Source organism: Prunus persica, chromosome G1 (genome assembly GCF_000346465.2).
Source record: "Prunus persica cultivar Lovell chromosome G1, Prunus_persica_NCBIv2, whole genome shotgun sequence".
Lineage (NCBI taxonomy): Eukaryota > Viridiplantae > Streptophyta > Magnoliopsida > Rosales > Rosaceae > Prunus > Prunus persica.
The window spans coordinates 36,620,232-36,643,770 of NC_034009.1; the positions used below are offsets into that span (position 1 = coordinate 36,620,232).

Here is a 23,539-nt window from a genome sequence, read left to right on the forward strand (position 1 = left end):
CTTAACATAAGATGTATCGCCCCACTCTTGTAAAAAGAAAAACTTGTAAATTGGAGTTATGCGAATCAATTTTACCACCATTTCTCAAATCTTACAGATAGTAGCGGTAAGGAAGTTTATGCGGATTCAAAATATTATTTGGGCGTGTTTTGCCTTCAGCTTTCTTTGTTTTCAGTCTGGCTGTATTTCCTTTTTGCTCTCCAGTGTTTGGAATGGAATTGTCGTTGACAAAAAAGAAAGTAGTACTACAGCAAACAAAAATCTTCACAATTATTGTACAATTCTTCAAGTCTCATTAGAAGATCAAGAGACAAGGCTTCGAGCGGTTAAAGCAAAAAAAAGAGAGATAGAGGGAAAGAAACAGAGGAGCAAGAATGATGAAAGAGAAGATTGCTAGTATACGCTATCATTTTCTACGGCCAAAGAGAATTGTCCTCTACCATGCAATATGCATGGTCACATTCTACGGCCAATATCATTTTCATTATCCTATCCTATACTGACTAATTATTGCCACATTTTGGTATTTCTAAATTGTTTAATTATTGGTTTATGGCATGATCCTCATCCTAAGCAACCCAAAACAAAATAAATGTTGATATAAGTGGAACTTCCACTAAAACCTCCGGATGAGGGTTGTGGAAGTGTAATCAGATCACAACCAAACGATAATGAGTATAAAATTAGGCAACTGATTTTTACACTCATCGTTTAGCCTCCCACACTTCTCTACGAGTGAATAAAGAATTGTAAATGACTCAATTTGCAATGTACACCTCGCTAAAACGTGAGTGTCAAAACTACAACCCTAAAATTAATCACCGAAAATACGCATTATAGACGCGTTGTAGTTCTTTACTCAACTTTTTTTCTTAGGACCTTGTTTGTTTGTTGGTCACGATCAGTTTTTTTCTCTTTCTTTTCTTGTGAAACACAACGATAGAAAGATGGTGTGATGTCCATAAATTCACAATTAAATTTAGGGAACAAGTCCCTAGCAAACTGCCTTATCTTTGTAAAGAACCTGTAAAATAAAAGGAATGTTGACAGATTTAGCCAAAAATTCCCCATCCATACGAAACATCAGGCGGTAGGCTTATGTAGCACCTTACCCTCAAGGCTTTTATACTACACTATATTAACCACAAAATAATTGAGCCACTGCATCATCAATGACCAACCAGTCTTAAATCAGGTTTTTTTTTTTTTTTTTTTTCGTCTTCTTTTTCCTAGCATCATTTTTTCTTTTTTCCTTTAGGTGGTTGGGTGCCCACATAATACCGTCAATTATGCAAAGTCCAAATCCCTTTTCAGACCCGAATGAGAGAGCATAAGAATCAAATCTGCAATGAGAAGAGGTTGTTAGAAAAACGAGAAAGGAAAAGAAAAGCTCAGGCCTTATGATTGATTGTCCACCACTCAAGTAGATAATATTTAAATAGGGGATGGGGGTATCAATTGAATTAGAATCTCTCAGTGCTATGTGAACTTTCACTTCCATTGTCACCGAATTTCCCAATACAAAACATCACTAAGAGAAAGAGAAGTAAAAGAAAACCTCCCCTGTTCAGGCTTGCAGACAGAGAGAAGATGAAGGCATCCACTTTCATGCTTCTGCTAGCAGTCATGCTTCTGGCCATCTCACACATCTGTGTGGTAGCGGAAGACAGAGAGCAACAAGTGAAGAAGACTTACATCATTCACATGGACAAGTCCCAAATGCCGGCAAGTTTTGAAGATGACCATTTCCAATGGTACGACTCATCTTTGAAATCAGTGTCAAATTCGGCAGACATGCTTTACACCTACAGAACCATAATTCATGGTTTCTCCACAAGGCTGACTGCTGAGGAAGCCGAGCTGCTTGAAAAGCAGCCAGGAATTCTCTCTGTTCTACCTGAAAGGAAATACGAGCTTCATACAACTCGGACGCCAGAGTTTCTTGGATTGGGGAAAAGCGAAGCCTTCTTGCCAGCATCAGATAAAGTGAGTCAGGTGATTGTTGGAGTTGTAGACACCGGTGTGTGGCCCGAGCTCAAGAGCTACGATGACACGGGTCTTGCGGCAGTACCAAGTAGCTGGAAAGGGTCGTGTGAGGTGGGAACAAACTTCAGTTCCTCAAGCTGCAACCGGAAACTCATTGGTGCCAGATATTTCTCAAAGGGGTATGAAGCAGCACTTGGACCCATCGACGAAAAGACAGAATCAAAATCACCAAGAGATGATGATGGCCATGGAACTCACACCTCATCCACTGCAACCGGGTCTGCAGTTCCAGGAGCTAGCCTCTTCAGTTACGCTTCAGGGACAGCACGAGGGATGGCTCCACAAGCTCGAGTAGCCACATATAAGGCCTGCTGGCTCGGTGGTTGTTTCGGTTCTGATATCACAGCAGCAATGGAGAAGGCTGTTGAAGATGGTGTCAACGTTTTATCTTTGTCTATTGGGGGATCACAGTCCGATTATTACAGAGACACTGTTGCCATCGGAGCTTTCTCTGCCGCAGCGCAGGGGATCCTTGTGTCATGTTCAGCTGGTAATGGTGGACCGGATTCTGGGAGCTTGTCCAATGTTGCGCCTTGGATAACCACAGTGGGTGCTGGAACATTGGACCGCGATTTCCCAGCTTTTGTTAGCCTCGGAAATGAAAAGAAATACAGAGGTATATCACTCTATAGGGGAACACCCTTATCTAGTGGATTACTTCCACTTGTATATGCTCGCAATGCAAGTACCTCCTCAACTGGTGAGCTATGCAGTCCTGAAAGTTTGATACCTGCAAAGGTTGCCGGGAAAATTGTGGTATGTGATCGAGGGGGAACTCCTAGAGTCCGAAAGAGCTTGGTGGTAAAAAAGGCTGGTGGCTTAGGGATGATTTTGGCGAACACTGATACTTACGGAGAAGAACTTGTTGCAGATGCATATCTCTTGCCTACAGCAGCAGTTGGCCAGAAAGCTGGTGATGCAATAAAAAGCTATATTGCCTCAGGTTCTAATCCAACAGCCACAATTGCTCTGGGAGACACAGAGTTAGATGTGCAACCCTCACCAGTGGTGGCATCATTCAGCTCTAGAGGACCAAATCTCATCACTCCAGAAATACTCAAACCAGACCTAATAGCACCAGGAGTGAACATCCTTGCTGGGTGGACTGGTGCAGTTGGACCAACTGGATTAGCTGAAGACAAAAGGCGGGTCACCTTCAACATCATTTCGGGTACATCCATGTCATGTCCACATGTGAGTGGTTTGGCCGCCCTCGTCATGGCAGCTCACCCAGAATGGAGCCCTGCTGCCATTAAGTCTGCACTCATGACCACATCCTATACAACTTACAAAACTGGAGAAACAATCAAAGATATAGCAACTGGAAATCCTGCAACACCGTTCGATTATGGTGCTGGGCATGTGGACCCAGTGGCAGCCCTTGACCCTGGCCTTGTCTATGATGCTGCTGTCGAGGACTACCTAAGCTTCCTCTGTGCCTTGAATTATACCACAACCCAGATCAAGCTAACCACTCATAAAGACTTCACCTGCGATTCAAGCAAGAAATACAGCCTTCGAGATTTAAATTACCCATCTTTTGCTGTTCCTCTAGAAACAGCTTCAGGCAAAGGGGGTGGTTCTGGAGCTTCAACCACTGTAAAATACACACGGACGCTGACCAATGTGGGTACCCCGGCAACATACAAGGTATCAGTGTCTTCACAGACACCATCAGTGAAGATCACGGTTGAACCAGAATCACTGAGTTTCAGTCAAGCATACGAGAAGAAAACTTATACTGTGACTTTTGTTGCTAGTTCTTCACCATCCGGTACAACCAGCTTTGGTCGGCTGGAATGGTCTGATGGGAAACACACAGTAGGTAGTCCTATTGCTTTCAGCTGGGAATAATTTTAACAGCATTGAAGAACTGATCCAACTCCAGATCAGAATTGTATGGTTCCTGCCCAAAAAAAAAACCAAGTGTATATCTCTTAGTATGTTGTGAACTTGTCCTGTAGCTCTCTGGTATCCTAACAACTGAGCACATATAGCCAGTTGATGTGTTTCTTTTTTCCACTCTTGAAATTAAAAGGGAATGCAAAGATGGAAAATTAATTGTACAGGAAACTGTATAGACATGGGGCTTCGAAAAGGATTCCAAGTTGTATTCATATATGATATATAAGTTATAACTAAAGCTAAGATGACCTTATCTTCATTGTCTTGGCCATTGAGGCCTTCTTTTCTCTTCTTTTTCTTCGGACCCAAAAAAAAGCCACAAGGACTCATGATTGTCATGAATTCATAATCTCTCATCAATGAGTTCAACAATTTGGCATGATTTGATATTGGAGCAAAGCCAGAACGGTACATTATACATAAGTTGCTCTAAAATACACATCACACTTGATATCAGTCCAGCTAACTTACAATTATTATCACCGAAAGCACTGGTGGTTGCCTTTTCTTACCATCACCCAGAAGAAAGCTGTTATTTTGTTTCCATTTGTCCTCAAATACATAAAACCAAAACCTTAAGGAAACAAAATTAATCAAAGCTTACCACATACATACCAAAAGAAAGGAACTTTCAGTCATCCTTACCCCACTTGAATCTTCATCACAAAAAAATGAATCTCAAAGGAGAATTAGTCTGAAATAGAAGGAGAAAAAGACAATATCTGATATGTATATCTTTTATGATAAAATTAATCCGAATTCAGTGAACAACAATCAAATTGGCTACGTCATTCGCCGGAGCACTAGTGAGCCACGACGAGTAGTCTTCTTCTAGCAAGCAATCTTTGATCCTCGTTTACCAAAATCTCATTGATCGATTGCTTAGCCCAAATGTTGACCTTGGAGCTGGGTTTGGGTCTTCAAACTAATCTGATTGATTCATTGCTTAACAGCCACTTTACAGGCAGACTGGGCTGGCGTTGTCAGAAACCCAGATTAATTTGCTTGTACATTTTGGGCCCCATTTCATTAACGAGTAAAATAAAATAAAATTTGAAGCCTTTTTAACATATTCAAGCAAAGAATTAAATTAGAAAATTGGCAAAAAGATGGTTCAAATGTCAAGAGGTTTGATTGAATTTATCCGAAGACTAATCATAACTGAACTGAATAGTAAAAATTACGATAATGAAAAAGAAAAATGGCATAATTGTAAAATGATATTTCGTATATATGTTTTCTTGAAATACAGAGGAAAGACAATATATAAAGCCAAAAAAACTACCCAAGTAAGGTAAATTAGATCCTAAGTTAAAGGCACTACCCCAAGAAGGTAAATTAGATCCTAAGTTAAAGGCACTATCTTAACAGAGAAGTTGACTATATATTTAGTAATCTTCGAATATCGTCAATATATATATAGCATGTAATTTTTATGTTACCTCTTCCATTCTTTAATAACAAATGAGAGTTTGTTACAAAGCAAACAAGTCTTTATAAATAAAATAAAACCCATCTTAAATTTATTTCTTTTTTTCTCTTGGGTGTTAGAGTTGGGTGAATTCGCCCACTTAATTCGCCCAAATTATGCAGCTTATCCATATAAATATAAAGTAAATTTAGGTTTTAGCCACAAAAAAACTTTTACTTTTGGAAAAAGACAAAACTTTTTCAAAAAAAACAGAAAAACCCTTCAACTTTCAAATCAAAGACATTCAAATGTAAAGGATTCCTTAGAAAATCCAAAAATAAATAAGAGCATTTTTGTCCATTTTGGCTTCTTTTAAAAATATCTCTCCATAGGCCTTTTCCAAAAATGCATATGATTCAGTCATGAATGAAAACCATGGTCATGTATATAGACACATATCAAGTATTGAGAAGAATAATAAAAATACACCTTAGTTTAAAGTGAGAGCAAAAGCACTCTCTTTTTATATCCAAGAAACAAAAATCTACTACAATTAAGACTCAACTCAACTCTACTCTGCTACAATTAATACTATTTAAATTAGGAATCTCTGAGTGCCATGTGAGTTTAATTGGTGTCCGAGTGGTTTCATTTAATTTAACATATCCTTGTTTCTTCCTTTTTCTCTTGTCGGGGGTGTTAGAGTGGGTCTTTTTTTGTGTGGGGAAATTTAGAGTTGGGTCAGTTGGCCCATTTAATACGCCCAAACCAAGGATGCTGCTTATCCATATCCAGATCCAGATCCAGTCATGAATGATGCAATACAGCATTAGCAGTTTCATTCTATATATCCAATCCAAGTTCCAACAAAAATAATATGATACGAATTCCAATCTCACGTGAGTTTCCAAAAGTGTATTTTTAAGTAAGGAATTGCTCAGTGCCAATGTCATGTCACGCCCACGTGAGTGTTTATTGGCGTCCGAGTGGTTTCATTGGCCCTCAACTACAATTTGTATTTCTTTATTATTCCTCGAAGGAGAAAATATAAATAGCCTAGTACCATTCCATTCCATGCGAACCTATCAATGCCATTGGCACTGCAAATACTGCCTTTCCCAAAGTAGCAAAAGGAAAAATTCAGAAGCTCAGGCTTGTAACGATTGGGAAGATGAAAACATCCATTTGCATGCTTTCACTAACGCGGATGCTGATGCTTCTGGTTCTCTCTCACAACATCTTGTGCACGGTAGCGGTAGCAGGAGAGAGAGAGCAGCAGACGAAAAAGACTTACATCATTCAGATGGACAAATCCAAAATGCCTGCAAGTTTTGCCGACGATCATTTCCAATGGTATGGCTCCTCTTTGAAATCGGTGTCCAACTCAGCAGACATGCTCTACACCTACAAAAATGTTATCCACGGCTTCTCTACCAGGCTAACTGCTGAGGAAGCTGAGCTTCTTGAAAGACAATCCGGAATCCTTTCTGTTATGCCTGAGTTGAGATATGAGCTCCACACAACTCGGACGCCCCAGTTCCTTGGAATGTTAGGCGGCATAAACGAAGCCGTCTTCCCGGCATCAGAGAAACTCGGCAAGGTGATTATTGGAGTGGTTGACACCGGCGTATGGCCTGAGATCAAAAGCTACGATGACAAAGGGCTTGGGCCAGTGCCAAGAAGCTGGAGAGGGCAGTGTGAGGAAGGCAAGAACTTCAACTCCTCAAGCTGCAACCGAAAACTCATTGGTGCGAGGTTTTTCCCAAAAGGGTATGAAGCATCAAATCTTGGACCCATTGATGAAAAAGTAGAATCAAGATCACCAAGAGATGTTGATGGCCATGGAACTCAAGCCTCAACCATTGCAGCCGGGTCTGCAGTTCCAGGAGCTAGCCTCTATGGTTATGCTTCGGGGACAGCAAGGGGAATGGCTACACAAGCTAGAGTGGCCACATATAAGGCTTGCTGGTCTGGTTGGTGCTTGAGCTCTGATATTCTAGCCGCAATGGACAAAGCTGTTGAAGATGGTGTCCACATTTTATCTGTGTCTATTGGGAGATCGCAGTATGAGGATTTCTACACCGACTTTATTGCTATTGGAGCATTCTCTGCCATGGCCAAGGGAGTCTTTGTATCGTGTTCAGCTGGAAATCGTGGGCCAGAAGCGGATAGCACTTCTAACAACGCACCTTGGATAACCACCGTGGGTGCTGGAACAATAGACCGTGATTTCCCCGCTCATGTTAGCTTGGGAAATGGGAAAAAATACAGAGGAGCATCAATTTACAGCGGAACACACTTATCTAGTGGATTGCATCCGCTTGTTTATGCTCGCAATGCAAGTAACTCCACAAGTGACTCCACAAGTGATCCATGCGCTCCTGACAGCTTGATTCCTGAAAAGGTTTTTGGGAAAATTGTGGTGTGTGATCAGGGAGGAACTTACAGCAGGGTCGATAAGAGTATGGTGGTCAAAAAGGCCGGTGGCATGGGGATGATTTTGGCTGACATTGAAGGTTATGGAGAAGAACTTGTTGTCGACTCATATGTCTTGCCTGTAGTAGTGGTAGGCCAAAAAGAAGGTGATGCAATAAAAAGGTATATTGTCTCCCACGACAATCCAAAAGCCACATTTTCTGGCGGGAAGACAGAGTTAGGTGTCGAACCCTCACCGGTGGTGGCAGCATTCAGCTCTCGAGGACCAAATCCAGTCGCTTTAACAGTACTCAAACCAGACCTAATAGCACCAGGAGTGAATATCCTAGCTGGGTGGACTGGTGCACTTGGACCAGCTAGACGAGCTGAGGACACCAGGCGGGTGAGCTTCAACATTTTTTCAGGTACATCCATGTCATGCCCACATGTGAGTGGACTGGCTGCAGTTCTCAAGGCCGCTCACCCCAAATGGAGCCCTGCAGCCATTAAGTCTGCTCTCATGACCACATCCTATGCAACGTACAAAAATGGTGCACCAATCAAAGATGTTGCTACTGGAAAACCTGCAACACCATTTGATTATGGCGCCGGGCATGTCGACCCTGTGGCAGCCCTTGACCCAGGCCTTGTTTATGATCTTGGTGTCAAGGACTACCTAAACTTCCTCTGTGCCTATCGTTATACAAGCAGCGATATCAAGATACTCACCCACATAGACTTCACCTGCGATTCAAGCAAGAATTACAGCGCTGGAGATTTAAATTATCCATCTTTTGCTGTTTCCCTAAACACAAATTCAGGCAACTGGGGAGCAGGCACTAAAATATACACAAGGACTCTCACCAATGTTGGTACCCCAGGAACATACAAGGTATCTGTGTCTACACCATCACCAGCTGTGAAGATCTTGGTTGAACCAAAATCACTGAGTTTCACTCGAGCATATGAGAAGAAGACTTATACTGTGACTTTTGTGGTCAGTGCTATGCCATCTGGTACAAACAACTTTACTCGCTTGGAATGGTCTGATGGGAAACACATAGTGAGTAGTCCTATTGCTGTCAGCTGGTTTTAATGTTAGTAACATTGTTGAACCTAATCTCTCTCCAGATCAGGGGGATTATAGTGGCTCCTCTCTGCTGATCCGTGGTTGCTGATAAGGTGCTTAGAAATGCACTGAATCATGCAGCGTGGTGAAATAAAATTCTGCAGTGGTGGGTTTTCTCTTTTCAGTTTATTTTTGCTTTAGTTGTATCCCTGAATACATCAACTTTTTCTTTCCTGGAAAGATATGCTGAGAATTTGTTTTGAATATCACCACAGACTGAGGGAAAACCTATTTATTAAATTAAAAAACTAACTAGTCACACAATCTTGCCACAATTGAAGCTTTGGAAGAGGTAAATATGCCAAATGTTTATGGTAAAAGCCAATAGCTTCTAACCTCATTTAGGCTAAACTCTCCAACAAAGCTATTTAATCACCAAAAAAGGCAAACCTTGTTGATATGGAGGATGTTTCCGAATATAATCTCCCTGGGTAAACAGTAGGTACTATAAGCCGCATGGTTACCCAGAACATAGACGAGAAACTCATCCATTATACTGGTCTTTTGCATTCCTTACAGACAATCAGCTATCATGGCATCCATTTAGCACTTTGGGGGAAGGGTGGATTAGAGAGACTTACGATAACATTGTATAACTATAAAATCATAGAGCAGTCTACGATGCAAACATCATGAAATCGATGAAAATGAAATACCTTGAAGTTACAATAAGTTTAAAAAATAAAATAAAACAAACTCCCAAATGTCACTCTAAATCGTCTACGGACTGACAAACAGGGAGGTAATAAGTATCAAGCTGCCAATACTTTTGTAACTAATACACTCACACATTGAACCGTGAAAATTTCAGAAAATGAAAAGTGAAAGGAAACTTACAGTGACGTTCCGTGGAGATGGATCGCGTCAATCAGAGAAAACCCTAGCCTTAGCTTGATCCACGAAGAGAGGGAAAGTTTAGAGTGTAGGAATCAAAGCAAAACCCAAAATCCTAAGATTGATTTTTGGGTTTCTTGAGCGCTAATTTGTATTCGAATAAATTTAAAGTGTAAAGCGACGCGGCTATACTCTTTAAATATTAAAATATATAAAAAACGTATAGCCGCTCGGCTATACTCTTTAAATATTACAATATATTTAAAAGATATAGCCGCGCGGCTATACCGTTGAAATATTAAAATATATGAAAACAGTATAGCCGCCCGGCTATACGCTTTAAATATTACAATATATTAAACAGTATAGCCGCGCGGCGAAACTATTAATATTAAAATATATTAAAATAGTATAGCCATGCGGCGATACGTTTTAAATATTACAAATTTTTTTTCCCTTCTATGGTGGCTGAGCCCGAAGCACAACAGTAGCACCTTATATGACTCGTATGAGCTCCGAGCTCTGCCTCACGCTTCAATTCACCCTTCTACACACAAGGCTCGAGTCGCATTTCCAAAGTGTCAAGACACCCAAGATATTATTTCAGAAAGAAAGAAAAGGAAGATACAATCAAAACTTTGATTACTAATCTAAGCAGCAAGAGGACACTTCTAAGTCAGCCTCAGCGCCATTTCTAGAAGAAGAGCTCGCTTCTGCACAGCACTTATTACATGGTTGGTTGGTCTCGGCATTCTCAAGAACATCAGTGATAATGGCAGCTGCATGACCAAGTGGCTCCTCAGCAGCCCTCTTCAACATGAAGACCCGCACACCACAACCACATGAGACAATATGACAAAGTAGAGAAAGGTTTATCTTATCTATAAACTGATTGTCATTGGAAGAGAATCTATAGGAACTAGCGCAAGTAAAGCCTAAATTTCATGAAATTAATCAACACCCTTTTGTCCAGAGAGAGAGAGAGAGAGAGAGAGAGAGAGAGAGAGACCTGGGAATGATGGGACATATAGCCAATGGACGTGGTTGCTGAAACCAAGGATACCCACCAACCTGAACAGGGAATGCAGCAAAGAGCTGTATCTTAAAATGATATTGAACATGAGTACTCCGAATTAGTTTCATTTAGCCATATCCTTGTTTCCTCTTTTTTCTCTTGTCTGGGGTGTTAGAGTTGGGTCAGTTGGCCCATTTAATGCGACCAAACTAATGATGCAGCTTATCCATATCATGAATGATGCAATGCAGCATTAGCATTTTCATTCCATCCAATCCAACTTCCAACAAAAATAATATGATACGAATTCCACTCTCACGTGAGTTTCCAAAACTGCATTTTTAAGTAAAGAATCTCTCAGTGCCATGCCACGTTAGTGTTTATTGGCGTCCGAGTCGTTTCATTGGCCCTCAACTACAATTTGTATTTCTTTATTATTCCTCGGAGGAGAAAATTTAAATAGCCTAGTACCATTCCATTCCATGCGAACCTATCAATGCCATTGGCACTGCAAATACTGCCGTTCCCAAAGTAGCAAAAGGAAAAATTCAGAAGCTCAGGCTTGCAACGATTGGGAAGATGAAAACATCCATTTGCATGCTTTCACTAACGCTGATGCTGATGCTTCTGGTTCTCTCTCACAACATCTTGTGCACGGTAGCGGTAGCAGGAGAGAGAGAGAGCAGCAGATTAAAAATACTTACATCATTCAGATGGACAAGTCCAAAATGCCTGCAAGTTTTGTCGACGACCATTTCCAATGGTATGGCTCCTCTTTGAAATCGGTGTCCAACTCAGCAGACATGCTCTACACCTACAAAAATGTTATCCACGGCTTCTCCACAAGGCTAACTGCTGAGGAAGTTGAGCTTCTTGAAAAACAATCCGGAATTCTTTCTGTTATGCCTGAGTTGAGATATGAGGTCCACACAACTCGGACGCCCCAGTTCCTTGGAATGTTAGGCTGCATAAACGAAGCCGTCTTCCCGGCATCAGAGAAACTCAGCAAGGTGATTATTGGAGTGGTTGATACTGGCGTATGCCCGAGATCAAAAGCTACGATGACAAAGGGCTTGGGCCAGTGCCAAGAAGCTGGAGAGGACTGTGTGAGGAAGGCAAGAACTTCAACTCCTCAAGCTGCAACCGAAAACTCATTGGTGCGAGGTTTTTCCCAAAAGGGTATGAAGCATCAAATCTTGGACCCATTGATGAAAAAGTAGAATCAAGATCACCAAGAGATGTTGATGGCCATAGAACTCACGCCTCAACCATTGCAGCCGGATCTGCCGTTCCAGGAGCTAGCCTATTTGGTTACGCTTCAGGGACAGCAAGGGGGATTGCTACACAAGCTAGAGTGGCCACATATAAGGCTTGCTGGTCTGGTTGGTGCTTGAGCTCTGATATTCTAGCCGCAATGGACAAAGCTGTTGAAGATGGTGTCCACATTTTATCTGTGTCTATTGGGAGATCGCAGTATGAGGATTTCTACACCGACTTTATTGCTATTGGAGCATTCTCTGCCATGGCCAAGGGAGTCTTTGTATCGTGTTCAGCTGGAAATCGTGGGCCAGAAGCGGATAGCACTTCTAACAACGCACCTTGGATAACCACCGTGGGTGCTGGAACAATAGACCGTGATTTCCCCGCTCATGTTAGCTTGGGAAATGGGAAAAAATACAGAGGAGCATCAATTTACAGCGGAACACACTTATCTAGTGGATTGCATCCGCTTGTTTATGCTCGCAATGCAAGTAACTCCACAAGTGACTCCACAAGTGATCCATGCGCTCCTGACAGCTTGATTCCTGAAAAGGTTTTTGGGAAAATTGTGGTGTGTGATCAGGGAGGAACTTACAGCAGGGTCGATAAGAGTATGGTGGTCAAAAAGGCCGGTGGCATGGGGATGATTTTGGCTGACATTGAAGGTTATGATGAAGAACAACTTGTTGTCGACTCATTTGTCTTGCCTGTAGTCGTGGTTGGCCAAAAAGCAGGTGATGCAATAAAAAGATATATTGCCTCCCACGACAATCCAAAAGCCACATTTTCTGGCGGGAAGACAGAGTTGGGTGTCGAACCCTCACCGGTGGTGGCAGCATTCAGCTCTCGAGGACCAAATCCAATCTGTGTAGAACTACTCAAACCAGACCTACTAGCACCTGGAGTGATTATGGAGTGGTGCAGTTGGACCAAGTGGACTCGCTGAGGACCAAGTGGACTCACATGTGAGTGGGCTGGCCGCGGTTCTCAAGATGGCTCACCCAGAATGGAGCCCTGCTCTCATGACTGAAGGAAGTTGAGGTTCCACCCCAAAACCAATTGGCAATGGGGGGAGTAACTCAACTCCTTATAAGCCCTTGGTAGGTTTCTCAACTTTCCAATGTAGGACTCTTTACCTTCACATTCTCAATGACCACATCCTATGCAACGTACAAAAATGGCAAACCAATCGAAGATGGTGCTACTGGAAAACCTGCAACACCATACGATTATGGTGCGGGCATGTGAACCAAGTGGCAGCCCTTGACCCAGGCCTTGTTTATGATCTTACAGTTGAAGATTACTTAGGCTTCCTTTGTGCCCTGCATTATCCAATAGAAGATATCAAGAGAGCCACTCACATGGACTTCACCTGCGATTCGAACAAAAATGATCGTGTTGAAGACTTTAATTACCCATCTTTTAAGAGGTGTATCCAATTCATACTTATAAAGACTTTTTTTAAGTGAGTGACTTTTATAGAGATGACAAATTCTTAAATACTTTCGTGGAGTTGATAAAAGTCACTAATAAATTGGCAAGACTTTTGCTCTTAATAATTAGCCTTAAAAGTATGGAAAAGTCATTCATTTAATAAGCTTTTTAAAAGTCATTAACTTTTTGAATACCACCAAACTTTTAAATACTTTTTAAAAGTCATAATTGAATACCACCAAACTTTTAAATATTTTTAAAAGTCACAATTGAATACCACTAGACTTTTATATACTCCTTAAAAGTCTAAATTGAATACCTCAAGATTTTTAAACTCTATAAAAGTCATTAAAAGTTTGAATTGGGTGTTGGCATATTCACAGCAGACCCAGAGGGTAATAATAATATTACTGGACCAACCACTGTAAAATACACAAGGACACTGACCAATGGGTACTCCAACAACATACAAGGTCTCAGTTCCTACACAGACACCATCAGTGAAGATCTTGGTTGAACCAAAATCACTGAGTTTCACTCGACCATACGAGAAGAAGACTTATACTGTGACTTTTGTGGCGGCTCCTCTGCTGATCCTTTATGTCTATGTGGTGGCTGTTTTCTTCAGTTTTTTCTTGTCTTAGCGGCCTCCAATAACACATCAATTTTGTGTGTGACTGTTTTTTCTTTTCTTTTTTTCTGGAAAACACATGTCCAGAATTTTGTTTTGCGTATTTTTCATTGTTGCGGTCATGTTCTACCCTGTTGCGCCATTGTTGGATTCACTTTAACATTCTGGTACACAAAAAATATAGCAACAAAACAATCACCTCTTCAACACTAATTACCATCAATCTCATTCATCTCCCAGAAGAACAGACACACTAAATTTTCCAATAACGGAACCATCTCCTTCAGAGATACACTAAATTTATCAGGCATTGTTCTTACAACCAACGGGAGAGGGGTGCCACTTAGTGAATAATTGCCCGAATATATAAAACTAAAATCCCAGGAAACAAGAACAATTAAGCTTACCGCAGACTTGAGAGAAAAAAAATTAATAAAAGGAGGAATAGTCAGGAATTCTTACCACACTTGAATCCTCACAAATATGAACCCCAAAAGGGAATTAGACTGAATTAGCAGGTGAAAAATGGCTTTAGGTTCACAGGAGTCAGGACTGGGCAATAGATGTGGTGTCCTTCATAGCAATTACATTTTACTAGTACTGTACAATATCACCAAATATTATTAAATTAAAAGAGAAGATTTCAACACATTTTCAAAATGGGATCATCCAGTGTCTCAGCTGAAGATGATAAACTCTTTAACAAAGCTATTTTAATCTCCATTATATAATGGAATGCACTACGTGGAGGGAGAACCCCAAATTCTGGAGATGCCATGTGAGTTTCAAATATTATTTAAATAGGGGATCGATCTCTTAGTGCCATGCCATGTGAGTTCTATTGATCGATCTCTCAGTATTGGAATTTTTTTATAGACAAAATCATATTTTGTCAACACGTCTGATTTTATTTCCTTCTTTCTTCTTGTGAAACTTCTGAGTTTATTTCACTGGCACTCAAGTGCAGAATATTTAACTAGCCACGGTAGCCATGTTAAGTGAGTTTAAAGTCCATTAGCATTTAATTCCCATCCTTTAATATCGCTTGAATTTATTTTATTTTTTATATAGATAATTTGGCACTGGCATTGCAATAATTCTGCATTTCCCATATAAGCAAAAGGAAATGAAGCTCAAGCTTGCTAAAAGTGAGAAGATGAAGATACCCATTTGCATGCTTCCACTAACGCTTATGCTTCTGGCTCTCTCTCACATCTCGTGCGTGGTAGCAGAAGAGAGAGAGCAGCAGATGAATAAGACCTACATCATTCGCATGGACAAGTCCAAAATGCCTGCGAGTTTTGGCGACGACCATTTCCAATGGTATGGCTCATCTTTGAAATCGGTGTCCAAGTCAGCAGACGTGCTCTACACCTACAGAACCATAATTCACGGCTTCTCCACAAGGCTAACTGCTGAGGAAGCTGAGCTGCTTGAAAAACAAACAGGGGTTGTTTCTGTTTTACGTGAGTTAAGATATGAACTTCACACAACTCGGACACCCGAGTTCCTTGGAATAACCTTTGCCAGAAACGAGGCCATCTTCCCGACATCAGATAAAATAAGTAGGGTGGTTATTGGCTTAATTGACACCGGTGTCTGGCCTGAGATCAAGAGCTACGATGATAAAGGTCTTGGGCCAGTGCCAAAGACCTGGAAAGGGAAGTGCGAGGAAGGAACAAACTTCAACTCATCAAGTTGCAATAGAAAGCTAGTTGGTGCGAGATTTTTCCCAAAAGGATATGAAGCATCAATGGGACAACCCATTGATGAAAGAGTAGAATCAAGATCACCAAGAGATGATAGTGGCCATGGAACTCACACCTCGACCACTGCAGCCGGGTCTGCAGTCCCGGGAGCTAGCCTATTTGGTTATGCTTCGGGGACAGCAAGGGGTATGGCTACACAAGCTCGAGTAGCCACATACAAGGCCTGCTGGTTTGGTGGGTGTTACTCCTCTGATATTATAGCCGCAATGGATAAGGCTGTTGAAGATGGCGTCAACATTTTATCTTTGTCCATAGGGGGTACACGGTACCATAATTATTACACAGACGCTATGGCCATCGGAGCTTTCTCTGCCATGGCCAAGGGAATCTTTGTGTCAGGTTCAGCCGGAAATAGGGGGCCAGCTAAGGGGAGCTTGTCCCACAATGCACCTTGGATAACCACCGTGGGTGCTGGAACACTAGACCGTGATTTCCCGGCTTATGTTAGCCTTGGAAATAGAAAAAAATATAGAGGTATATCAATCTATGCCGGACCATCACTATCTTGTGGATTACTTCCACTTGTTTATGCTGGTAATGCAAGTAACTCCATAGATGGTGATCTATGCAGTCTTGACAGTCTGATTCCTGGAAAGGTTGCCGGGAAAATTGTGGTATGTGATAAAGGGATAACCTACAACTCTGAGAAGAGTGCGGTGGTAAAAAAGGCTGGTGGTCTAGGGATGATTTTGGCAAATACTAAAGCTTATGGAGAAGAGGTTGTTGCCGACTCGTATCTTTTGCCTACAGTAGTGGTTGGCCAGAAAGCTGGTGATGCAATAAAACGATATATTGCCTCCCATGATAATCCGAAAGCCACATTTGATTTTGGGAAAACGCAATTAGGAGTGGAGCCCTCGCCAGTGGTGGCAGCATTCAGCTCTAGAGGACCAAATCTAATCTCTCCAACCGTACTCAAACCGGACTTAATAGCACCAGGAGTGAATATCCTAGCTGGGTGGTCTGGTGCAGTTCCACCATCTGGATTTTATGAAGACACCAGGAGGGTGAGCTTCAACATCATTTCAGGTACATCCATGTCATGCCCACATGTGAGTGGGCTAGCTGCCCTTCTCAAGGCGGCTCACCCAAAATGGAGCCCTGCAGCCGTTAAGTCTGCTCTCATGACCACATCCTATACCACATACAAAAATGGAAAACCACTCAAAGATATTGCTACCAGAAATGCTGCAACACCATTCGATTACGGTGCCGGGCATGTGGACCCAGTGGCAGCCCTTGACCCAGGCCTTGTTTATGATCTTGGTGTCGAGGACTACCTAAGCTTCCTTTGTGCCTTGAATTATACAACAAGAGATATCAAGATACTCACCCACATAGACTTCACCTGTGATTCAAGCAAGAATTACAGGGCTGGAGATCTAAATTATCCATCTTTTGCTGTTTCTCTAAACACAAGTTCAGGCAACAGGGGAGCAGGCACTAAAATATACACAAGGACTCTCACAAATGTGGGTACCCCAGGAACATACAAGGTATCTGTTTCTGCACTATCACCATCAGTGAAGATCTGGGTTGAACCAAAATCACTGAGTTTCGCTCAAGCATATGAGAAGAAGATGTATACTGTAACCTTTGTGACCAGTGCTATGCCATCTGGTACAAAAAGCTTTGCTAACTTGGAATGGTCTGATGGGAAACATATAGTGAGTAGTCCTATTGCTATCAGCTGGTTTTAATTTTAGTACCATTGTTGAACCTAATCTAACTCCAGATCAGAGGATGCAGTGGCTCCTCTGCTGATCCGTGGTTGCTGATAAGGTGCTTAGAAATGCACTGAATCATGCAGCGTGGTGAAATAAAATTCTGCAGTGGTAGGTTTTCTCTTTTCAGTTTATTTTTGCTTTAGTTGTATCACTTAATACATCAATTTTTTCTTTCCTGGAAAGATATGCTGGGAATTTTGTTTTGGATATTACCAGAGACTGAGGGAAATTTATTTATTAAATAAAAATAAATGAAAAAACTAACTAGTCACACAATCTTGTCACAATTGAAGCTTTGGAAAAGGAAAATCTGCCAAATGTTTATGGTAATAGCCAATAGCTTCTAACCTCATTTAGGCTAAACTCTCCAACAAAGCTATTTTTAATCACCAAAAAAGGCAAACCTTGTTGATATGGAGGATGTTTCCGATTACAATCTCCCTGGGTAAACAGTAGCTACTATAAGCCCCATGGTTACCCAGAACATAGACGAGAAACTCATCCATTATACTGGTCTTTTGCATTCCTTACAGGCAATCAGCTATCATGGCATCCATTTAGCACTTTGGGGGAAGGGTGGATTAGAGAGACTTACGATAACATTGTATAACTATAAAATCATAGAGCAGTCTCCAATGCAAACATCACGAAATCGATCAAAATGAAATACCTTGAAGTTACAATAAGTTTAAAAAGTAAAACAAAACAAACTCCCAAATGTCATTCTAAATCGTCTACGGACTGACAAACAGGGAGGTAATAAGTATCAAGCTGCCAATACTTTTGTTTAACACCTTCCCAAACTTGTTCTCCTAAACAATCCTTAACAGGCAATGGAATGAACTGTGTAGAGTAACCCAAATTCTGAAGCTCTAGTGAAACCAAGTGACAGTACACAACATGGAAGAATGCATTACCTCCACAAAGGCCATTAAAGAATGAGTAGATTCCCCCAGGCTTCAACAACACAGGAAGATGCTGGTGGAACTCTCTCAAGTCTTCATAGTACTCTCCATAGGTGTCAAAGAAAATCCCTGAACAACAAACGAAAAACCCCAAAAATTTCAAATATTGTGACTGAAAATTTCAAAAAATTGAAGGCTTGAAGCTTAAACAGCAATTTGAATTGGTCCATTTCAATTCCACTTACCATCATAAGATTGAAGTTGAGGTAGCACATCCTGCCAGCGCCCAAATATTATGTTCACATTGTCCTTCTGAGCCCAACCGGTTCGAACCATGCGCCCGTAAACCTCCGGGTGAGCTTCAACAATGGTGTGCGAAACAGGGGAGTATTGCTGGATGGCCGTGTCCACGAGGCCCATCCCAAATCCAATGTTCAGTACATGCCCACCTCCTGAGCAAACAGCTTTCGCGTGTGCCTCCATTAATGGCTTCTCCCAAGCCATCATCACCGCCTTACTGTCTGAGTCCATCAGCTTGTCCTCGCTGAAGCTCACCCTGTCTTCCAAGTAATCTCCATTGCCATCCCCATTCTTATTCTCTTTCCTCGCAATCGTTCCCAGTACCAATTCAGCTTGAATCCCTAATTAGCTCAAATTAATCAAACACTTTTCATTTTTCATTCATACAACTCCAAATTAGAACAACTTAGAGTAAATTTCTAGTTTCTATGTTAAGCACGTACCGGCATTGAGGAGGATGTCGTAGGCATTTTCGTGGCCTGCGTCCATGGCAAAATCTCCGGCGGAGAGATTGGAAGGAGATAGGGCGTTCCATGGCGCGCCAGCTTCTAGAAGAGTCTTGACGGCATCTCCGTGGCCCAGCTTGGCCGCGTGCATCAGCGGGGTAAGGCCGTCGCCGTCGAAGTACGAAACGTCAGCTCCGGTTTCGATTAAAGTTTTCAGCTTTTCGGCTTCGCCGTTCCTCGCCGCCTCGCATAGTTGCTCGCCTTCCGCCATGTCTGTCTCAGTGTGCAGTGTCTGTCAAACCCTGGTCAAGGTTTATTAACGAAGGATAAATTGGACTTACCCCCACTCAGCTTTCAAAAATTATGATTTCTTCCCATTATAGCTATTCTATTTATATATTGACCACGTTATTTATTTATTTAATTTTGTGATTATATATTAACTACTTTCTAATGTTCAAAAAAAACACACATTAACAATTATCTTATCCAATACACAAGAAAAAGTTAGTTGCAACATGGATAACACTGTTTTGTTATTCCCGACCAATAATGTTATATCACATAGAAGTATTATCATGCTTGTCATAGTATTATTAGTCGAGAATAATAAAATAGTGATATTCATGTTTCATAGAAATCTCTCTCAATACACACACAACTGCAAGGAAATTAATAGCTAAAAGATTTCCTTTTTTGGCAGCAGTTGACCATTGTCAAAGAAATCAAATTTGCACTTTTCAGATCCAATTCACATTTTGATTAGACTAACACTCAATTATGTTACTATGGTTTTTTTTTTTCCAATCACACACATATATATATATATATTTGAATAATACTAGTCTTACCACATTTTTTATACCACAATTTTATATCACATGATGTGGCAGCTGATGTGTACATACCACATCATGTAAAATACTAGTTTATATTTTTCTAATTTTATTTATTAAAATACACTTCATTCATTTAATTGATATGACATATGATATGGATATACCACATCATGTGGTATAGAAATATGGAATAATAATGTAGTAAGTGTAGTATTACTCTATAATTTTTTAATGTCATGTGTTATATATTCATATGTTATAATATGAATTAATAACGGATTTATATTATAAAGTGTAATATTAATAAATAAAAGACACATTATAATGTATTGATGACAAGTGTGATGATTACATTAAAAAATTTATCAAAACACATAAAATCCATTGCAATAGAATGGAATGAAGCCAATTCAGTTAGCTATAATATTAGGTCACTAAATTTGATCCTTAAAACATGTGTCGATCTATTACTTATTATAAAAAAAAAAAATTCAATTTAAACTAAAAATTAGATTAAAAAATGCCATCTTATAAAGTAAATAAAACAACATTAAATATTAAAAATGTATTCATTATAAAGAAACTTTTATTCATAAAAAAACATGAGCACAAATAGTTCCAAAGAAGTCAAGAAGATTGTTGGCAACAAAAGGAAAAAGCCAAGAAAAATACTTAAATCAACCTAATCATAATCATCATGCTTAATTAAAAGCCTTTGAGAGAGTTGCCAATGTCATAATCATAATTCCAAGGCTATTATAGTCAATGGATCACAATAACTCACGCGGTGGGGGATCAGCGTCACCATCTCAATCGACCAATTTTGACCACGCTCCAAACTCGTATGTCACCCATTGACGGTGGAAACGACGTCGTTTAGGAACTCACTTATTCGCGGAGTTTCCGAAAAAAACAAATAAAGCTTTAAAACGTTAGTTTTATATTCGCACCAATTTCAAGCTCCTCTCTCTCTCTCTCTCTCTCTCTCTCTCTCCCCCCAACCTTCTTTTTCCTGGAATTGCAGTTGCTTCATTGAAATAACGGAATCTCTCCTCAACCCATTGATCTTTTTAACGTCTTTATCTATTTTGCATTTGTATTTTCTTCCACTGTCAATGTTGTGACCAAGTTCATCTGGAAATTGAACGTGTTTTGAGCTAGGGTTCATTTCTTGTCTGAAACAAAACAAGATTGTTGTTAATTTGTGAATATATTCAACTTTACGAATCGTGGGGGTGATTTATTAATGGCGTCAAGTTTTGATCGGTGGGAGAAAGATCCATTTTTCTCAGCGGCCGAAGAAGTTCAAGAATCCGCAGACAGGTAGCATTTCTAATTGTCCATTTATGTCTTCTCTAGGGCTTCATTTTTAATCTTTTCATTTTCCCAATAAATTTTGAACTTTTCTTTGTTTTATTGCAACCTTGGTTTACATCTTGGATTTGGTAGCTTCCAGCTAATTTAAATCAACTTCCAGCGTTAGGAAGCTTTCAGCAGATTCGTTTTTTGCCCCAATTAATCCAAAATTCCTCTCTTTTTTCCCTGCATTTCCTCAACATTTGCAATTTGTGCACGTGCTCATTGAGTTAATTGTGTTTATCTGCAATCTGTATGCTGGGAAAGACGAAATTAGGGTTTTTCTATATGCACTTATTTTTCGCGATGAAAGGTGCATTGAATGCTGGGAATGATATTCAGTTTGGTTTTGGTTGCTGTCATTGATTTGTTAATTTAATGTTTATGTGGTTTTCAAGGATGGAATCTACATATAGAACATGGATTCATGCCAAGAAAGACACTTCCAGTATGTGGGATCCCGAGGAACTTCACAGGGATCTCCGTACAACCCTTGGAACTACCAAATGGCAGGTCCTCTTCTCTCTCTCGGCTATTGGTGTGGACATTTAGGCAGAGCAAACCTTATTAATTGGTGTTATGCCCATATTAGTGTAGTGAATAATTGATTAAATTCTGTGTTGGCAATGCAGTTAGAGGAGTTTGCGCGAGCCGTCAGGTCAAGTTATGCTAGAAGCTCATGTGAAGATGCAAGAGACAGGCACCATGAATTCATTGTTGCCATTGAGGACCAGATTTCCAAAATTGAAATCTCATTACAGGAAGTTGCCCTTTCTGAAGGCAAGGCTTCTCAGCCTTGGGTGCGTTTGGATGAAGGGGAGTGCAATGAGCTTGCATTTTTTCTTTCCGGACCATCTGCATCTAAAGAGAGAGTTATTGCTTTGAGTAATGACAGGGATAGTGAAAACCTACGAGTGACAGATAAAGAATCGGCACCAGGCTGTTCGAAGAATTCATGTGGTTCAGCCGAGTGGGGTTCCCAGAAGACTAGGGAGGAGAAGCCACATGGGCATAGGAGGACAGCTAGTGCTAGTGCTGACATTGGTGTTTGGAAGATTGCAGTTTTTGATGATGCATTCTTACCAAGTTCTTCTGCGATGATGGTTGAGCAACCTGTACGAAAGATTCCCAGTTTCTCTGGGTTTATTAGTTCCATGGAAACCGCATCAAAGTTGAAGTGGTCAAAGAATGGTTTTAGGAAGTGGAAGGCAGTGGACCGTCATGAAGATGCTGATGCTGCATTGTTGCCATCTTCTCAGTTGTCTGGGGTATGCATGCTTTAGTCCTTTGATTTAATTTACTACTGGAACTTTATATTTATTGTTGTGTTACTAATGATTAAAATTCTGGTTTTCCATTTAGGGCATCAATGCTTGTTATGAAAAAAGTAAGAGTTGTTTGGATAGTTGCGACGACTGTTATGATAAACCATTGTATGGCTGGTACGGAGCTATTCAGAGACAACTTCAAAGGTCTCAGTACTACGTGCAATATAGTTGGCCTGCTCGTGTAGCTTTTTGGATTGCTCTTGTTTGCTTGATTGGTAAGCTTCTCTGTTTTGTTTGCTAATTCATCTATTAAGTGCATATTCTTAATAATTTTTATGTGAAATACAACAGAATCTTTCTTTTCTGTCATTTCCCTTTAAGTAACTGATATCTTTGTATTCATGAGTTTGCTCTTTTCGTTCCTTGCAGTTTTAATTGCATTGCGTGCTATCTGAGCCGTGGCCCTTGTCCACAGATTTTGGTACCTCATGACAGCGCGAAGAGAAAGCCAAGCTGTCAATTGTTGGACATAGATGTGGAATATTGTGTTCAAAAGATTACAATATTATTTTCACACATTGTTGAAGCGTCTAGCGGTGAACACAACCTACAACCTTCAGAGAATTTCCCTTCTGTTTTGTTTTTCAATTTCGACATCCTTGAAGGAGGGTAAATTCTGTTGTATTATAGAACAAAAATTTCAGATAAGCTGGAACAGGGTTGTAAGCTGAAAGATATTGCTAATGCATCCTGTAATATAATTTTTTTTTATTTTAATGTACTGGTACTATTTGTGTAGTATATAAAAATTTAGATTTCTTATCCTTGCTTTTCAATCTGACCAAAAAA

The 23,539-nt window shown here is 40.5% G+C and overlaps 5 protein-coding genes and 1 pseudogene across 7 annotated transcripts; 5 read left to right on the plus strand and 1 right to left on the minus strand.

Moving 5' to 3' along the window:
• On the plus strand, positions 1,240–4,210 carry LOC18788709 (subtilisin-like protease SBT1.7). Its single transcript, XM_007226933.2, has one exon. The coding sequence runs from the start codon at positions 1,591–1,593 to the stop codon at positions 3,898–3,900; it is 2,310 nt and encodes a 769-aa protein (XP_007226995.1). The 5' UTR covers positions 1,240–1,590; the 3' UTR covers positions 3,901–4,210.
• LOC18793338 (subtilisin-like protease SBT1.7) lies at positions 6,370–9,112 on the plus strand. Of its 2 annotated transcripts, XM_020563042.1 has the most exons (2): positions 6,370–6,962; positions 7,074–9,112. In XM_020563042.1, the coding sequence occupies exons 1-2, from the start codon at positions 6,534–6,536 to the stop codon at positions 8,871–8,873; spliced, it is 2,229 nt and encodes a 742-aa protein (XP_020418631.1). In that variant the 5' UTR covers positions 6,370–6,533; the 3' UTR covers positions 8,874–9,112. The 2 variants fall into 2 exon arrangements, with proteins under 2 accessions (XP_020418631.1, XP_007225532.2); XM_007225470.2 differs by having other exon boundaries at positions 6,370–9,112.
• On the plus strand, positions 11,238–14,093 carry LOC18791919 (annotated as a pseudogene).
• On the plus strand, positions 15,237–17,668 carry LOC18791204 (subtilisin-like protease SBT1.7). The gene has a single exon (XM_007224697.2). It carries the CDS (start codon positions 15,237–15,239, stop codon positions 17,547–17,549), a length of 2,313 nt encoding a protein of 770 aa, XP_007224759.2. The 3' UTR covers positions 17,550–17,668.
• On the minus strand, positions 18,158–19,592 carry LOC18791164 (protein arginine N-methyltransferase 2). The gene is made up of 3 exons (XM_007222583.2): positions 19,225–19,592; positions 18,727–19,122; positions 18,158–18,610 (listed from the first exon to the last, which is right to left on the minus strand). Exons 1-3 carry the CDS (start codon positions 19,496–19,498, stop codon positions 18,297–18,299), a joined length of 984 nt encoding a protein of 327 aa, XP_007222645.1. The 5' UTR covers positions 19,499–19,592; the 3' UTR covers positions 18,158–18,296.
• LOC18789131 lies at positions 20,950–23,509 on the plus strand. 2 transcript variants are annotated; one of them, XM_007222340.2, is made up of 5 exons: positions 20,950–21,389; positions 21,821–21,935; positions 22,055–22,690; positions 22,785–22,965; positions 23,120–23,509. In XM_007222340.2, the coding sequence occupies exons 1-5, from the start codon at positions 21,313–21,315 to the stop codon at positions 23,143–23,145; spliced, it is 1,035 nt and encodes a 344-aa protein (XP_007222402.1). In that variant the 5' UTR covers positions 20,950–21,312; the 3' UTR covers positions 23,146–23,509. The 2 variants fall into 2 exon arrangements, with proteins under 2 accessions (XP_007222402.1, XP_020410294.1); XM_020554705.1 differs by having other exon boundaries at positions 21,006–21,389; positions 21,821–21,931.

Coding starts and splice junctions, on each gene's coding strand:
- LOC18791164 (XM_007222583.2), bottom strand. CDS start 19,498: ATGGCGGAAGGCGAGCAACTATGCGAGGCGGCGAGGAACGGCGAAGCC. Junction 19,123..19,224: donor CGACATCCTCCTCAATGCCG/GTACGTGCTTAA, acceptor TGAGCTAATTAG/GGATTCAAGCTGAATTGGTA. Junction 18,611..18,726: donor TCAACTTCAATCTTATGATG/GTAAGTGGAATT, acceptor TTTGTTGTTCAG/GGATTTTCTTTGACACCTAT.
- LOC18789131 (XM_007222340.2), top strand. CDS start 21,313: ATGGCGTCAAGTTTTGATCGGTGGGAGAAAGATCCATTTTTCTCAGCG. Junction 21,936..22,054: donor TTGGAACTACCAAATGGCAG/GTCCTCTTCTCT, acceptor TTGGCAATGCAG/TTAGAGGAGTTTGCGCGAGC. Junction 22,966..23,119: donor TGCTCTTGTTTGCTTGATTG/GTAAGCTTCTCT, acceptor CGTTCCTTGCAG/TTTTAATTGCATTGCGTGCT.
- LOC18793338 (XM_007225470.2), top strand. CDS start 6,534: ATGAAAACATCCATTTGCATGCTTTCACTAACGCGGATGCTGATGCTT.
- LOC18791204 (XM_007224697.2), top strand. CDS start 15,237: ATGAAGATACCCATTTGCATGCTTCCACTAACGCTTATGCTTCTGGCT.
- LOC18788709 (XM_007226933.2), top strand. CDS start 1,591: ATGAAGGCATCCACTTTCATGCTTCTGCTAGCAGTCATGCTTCTGGCC.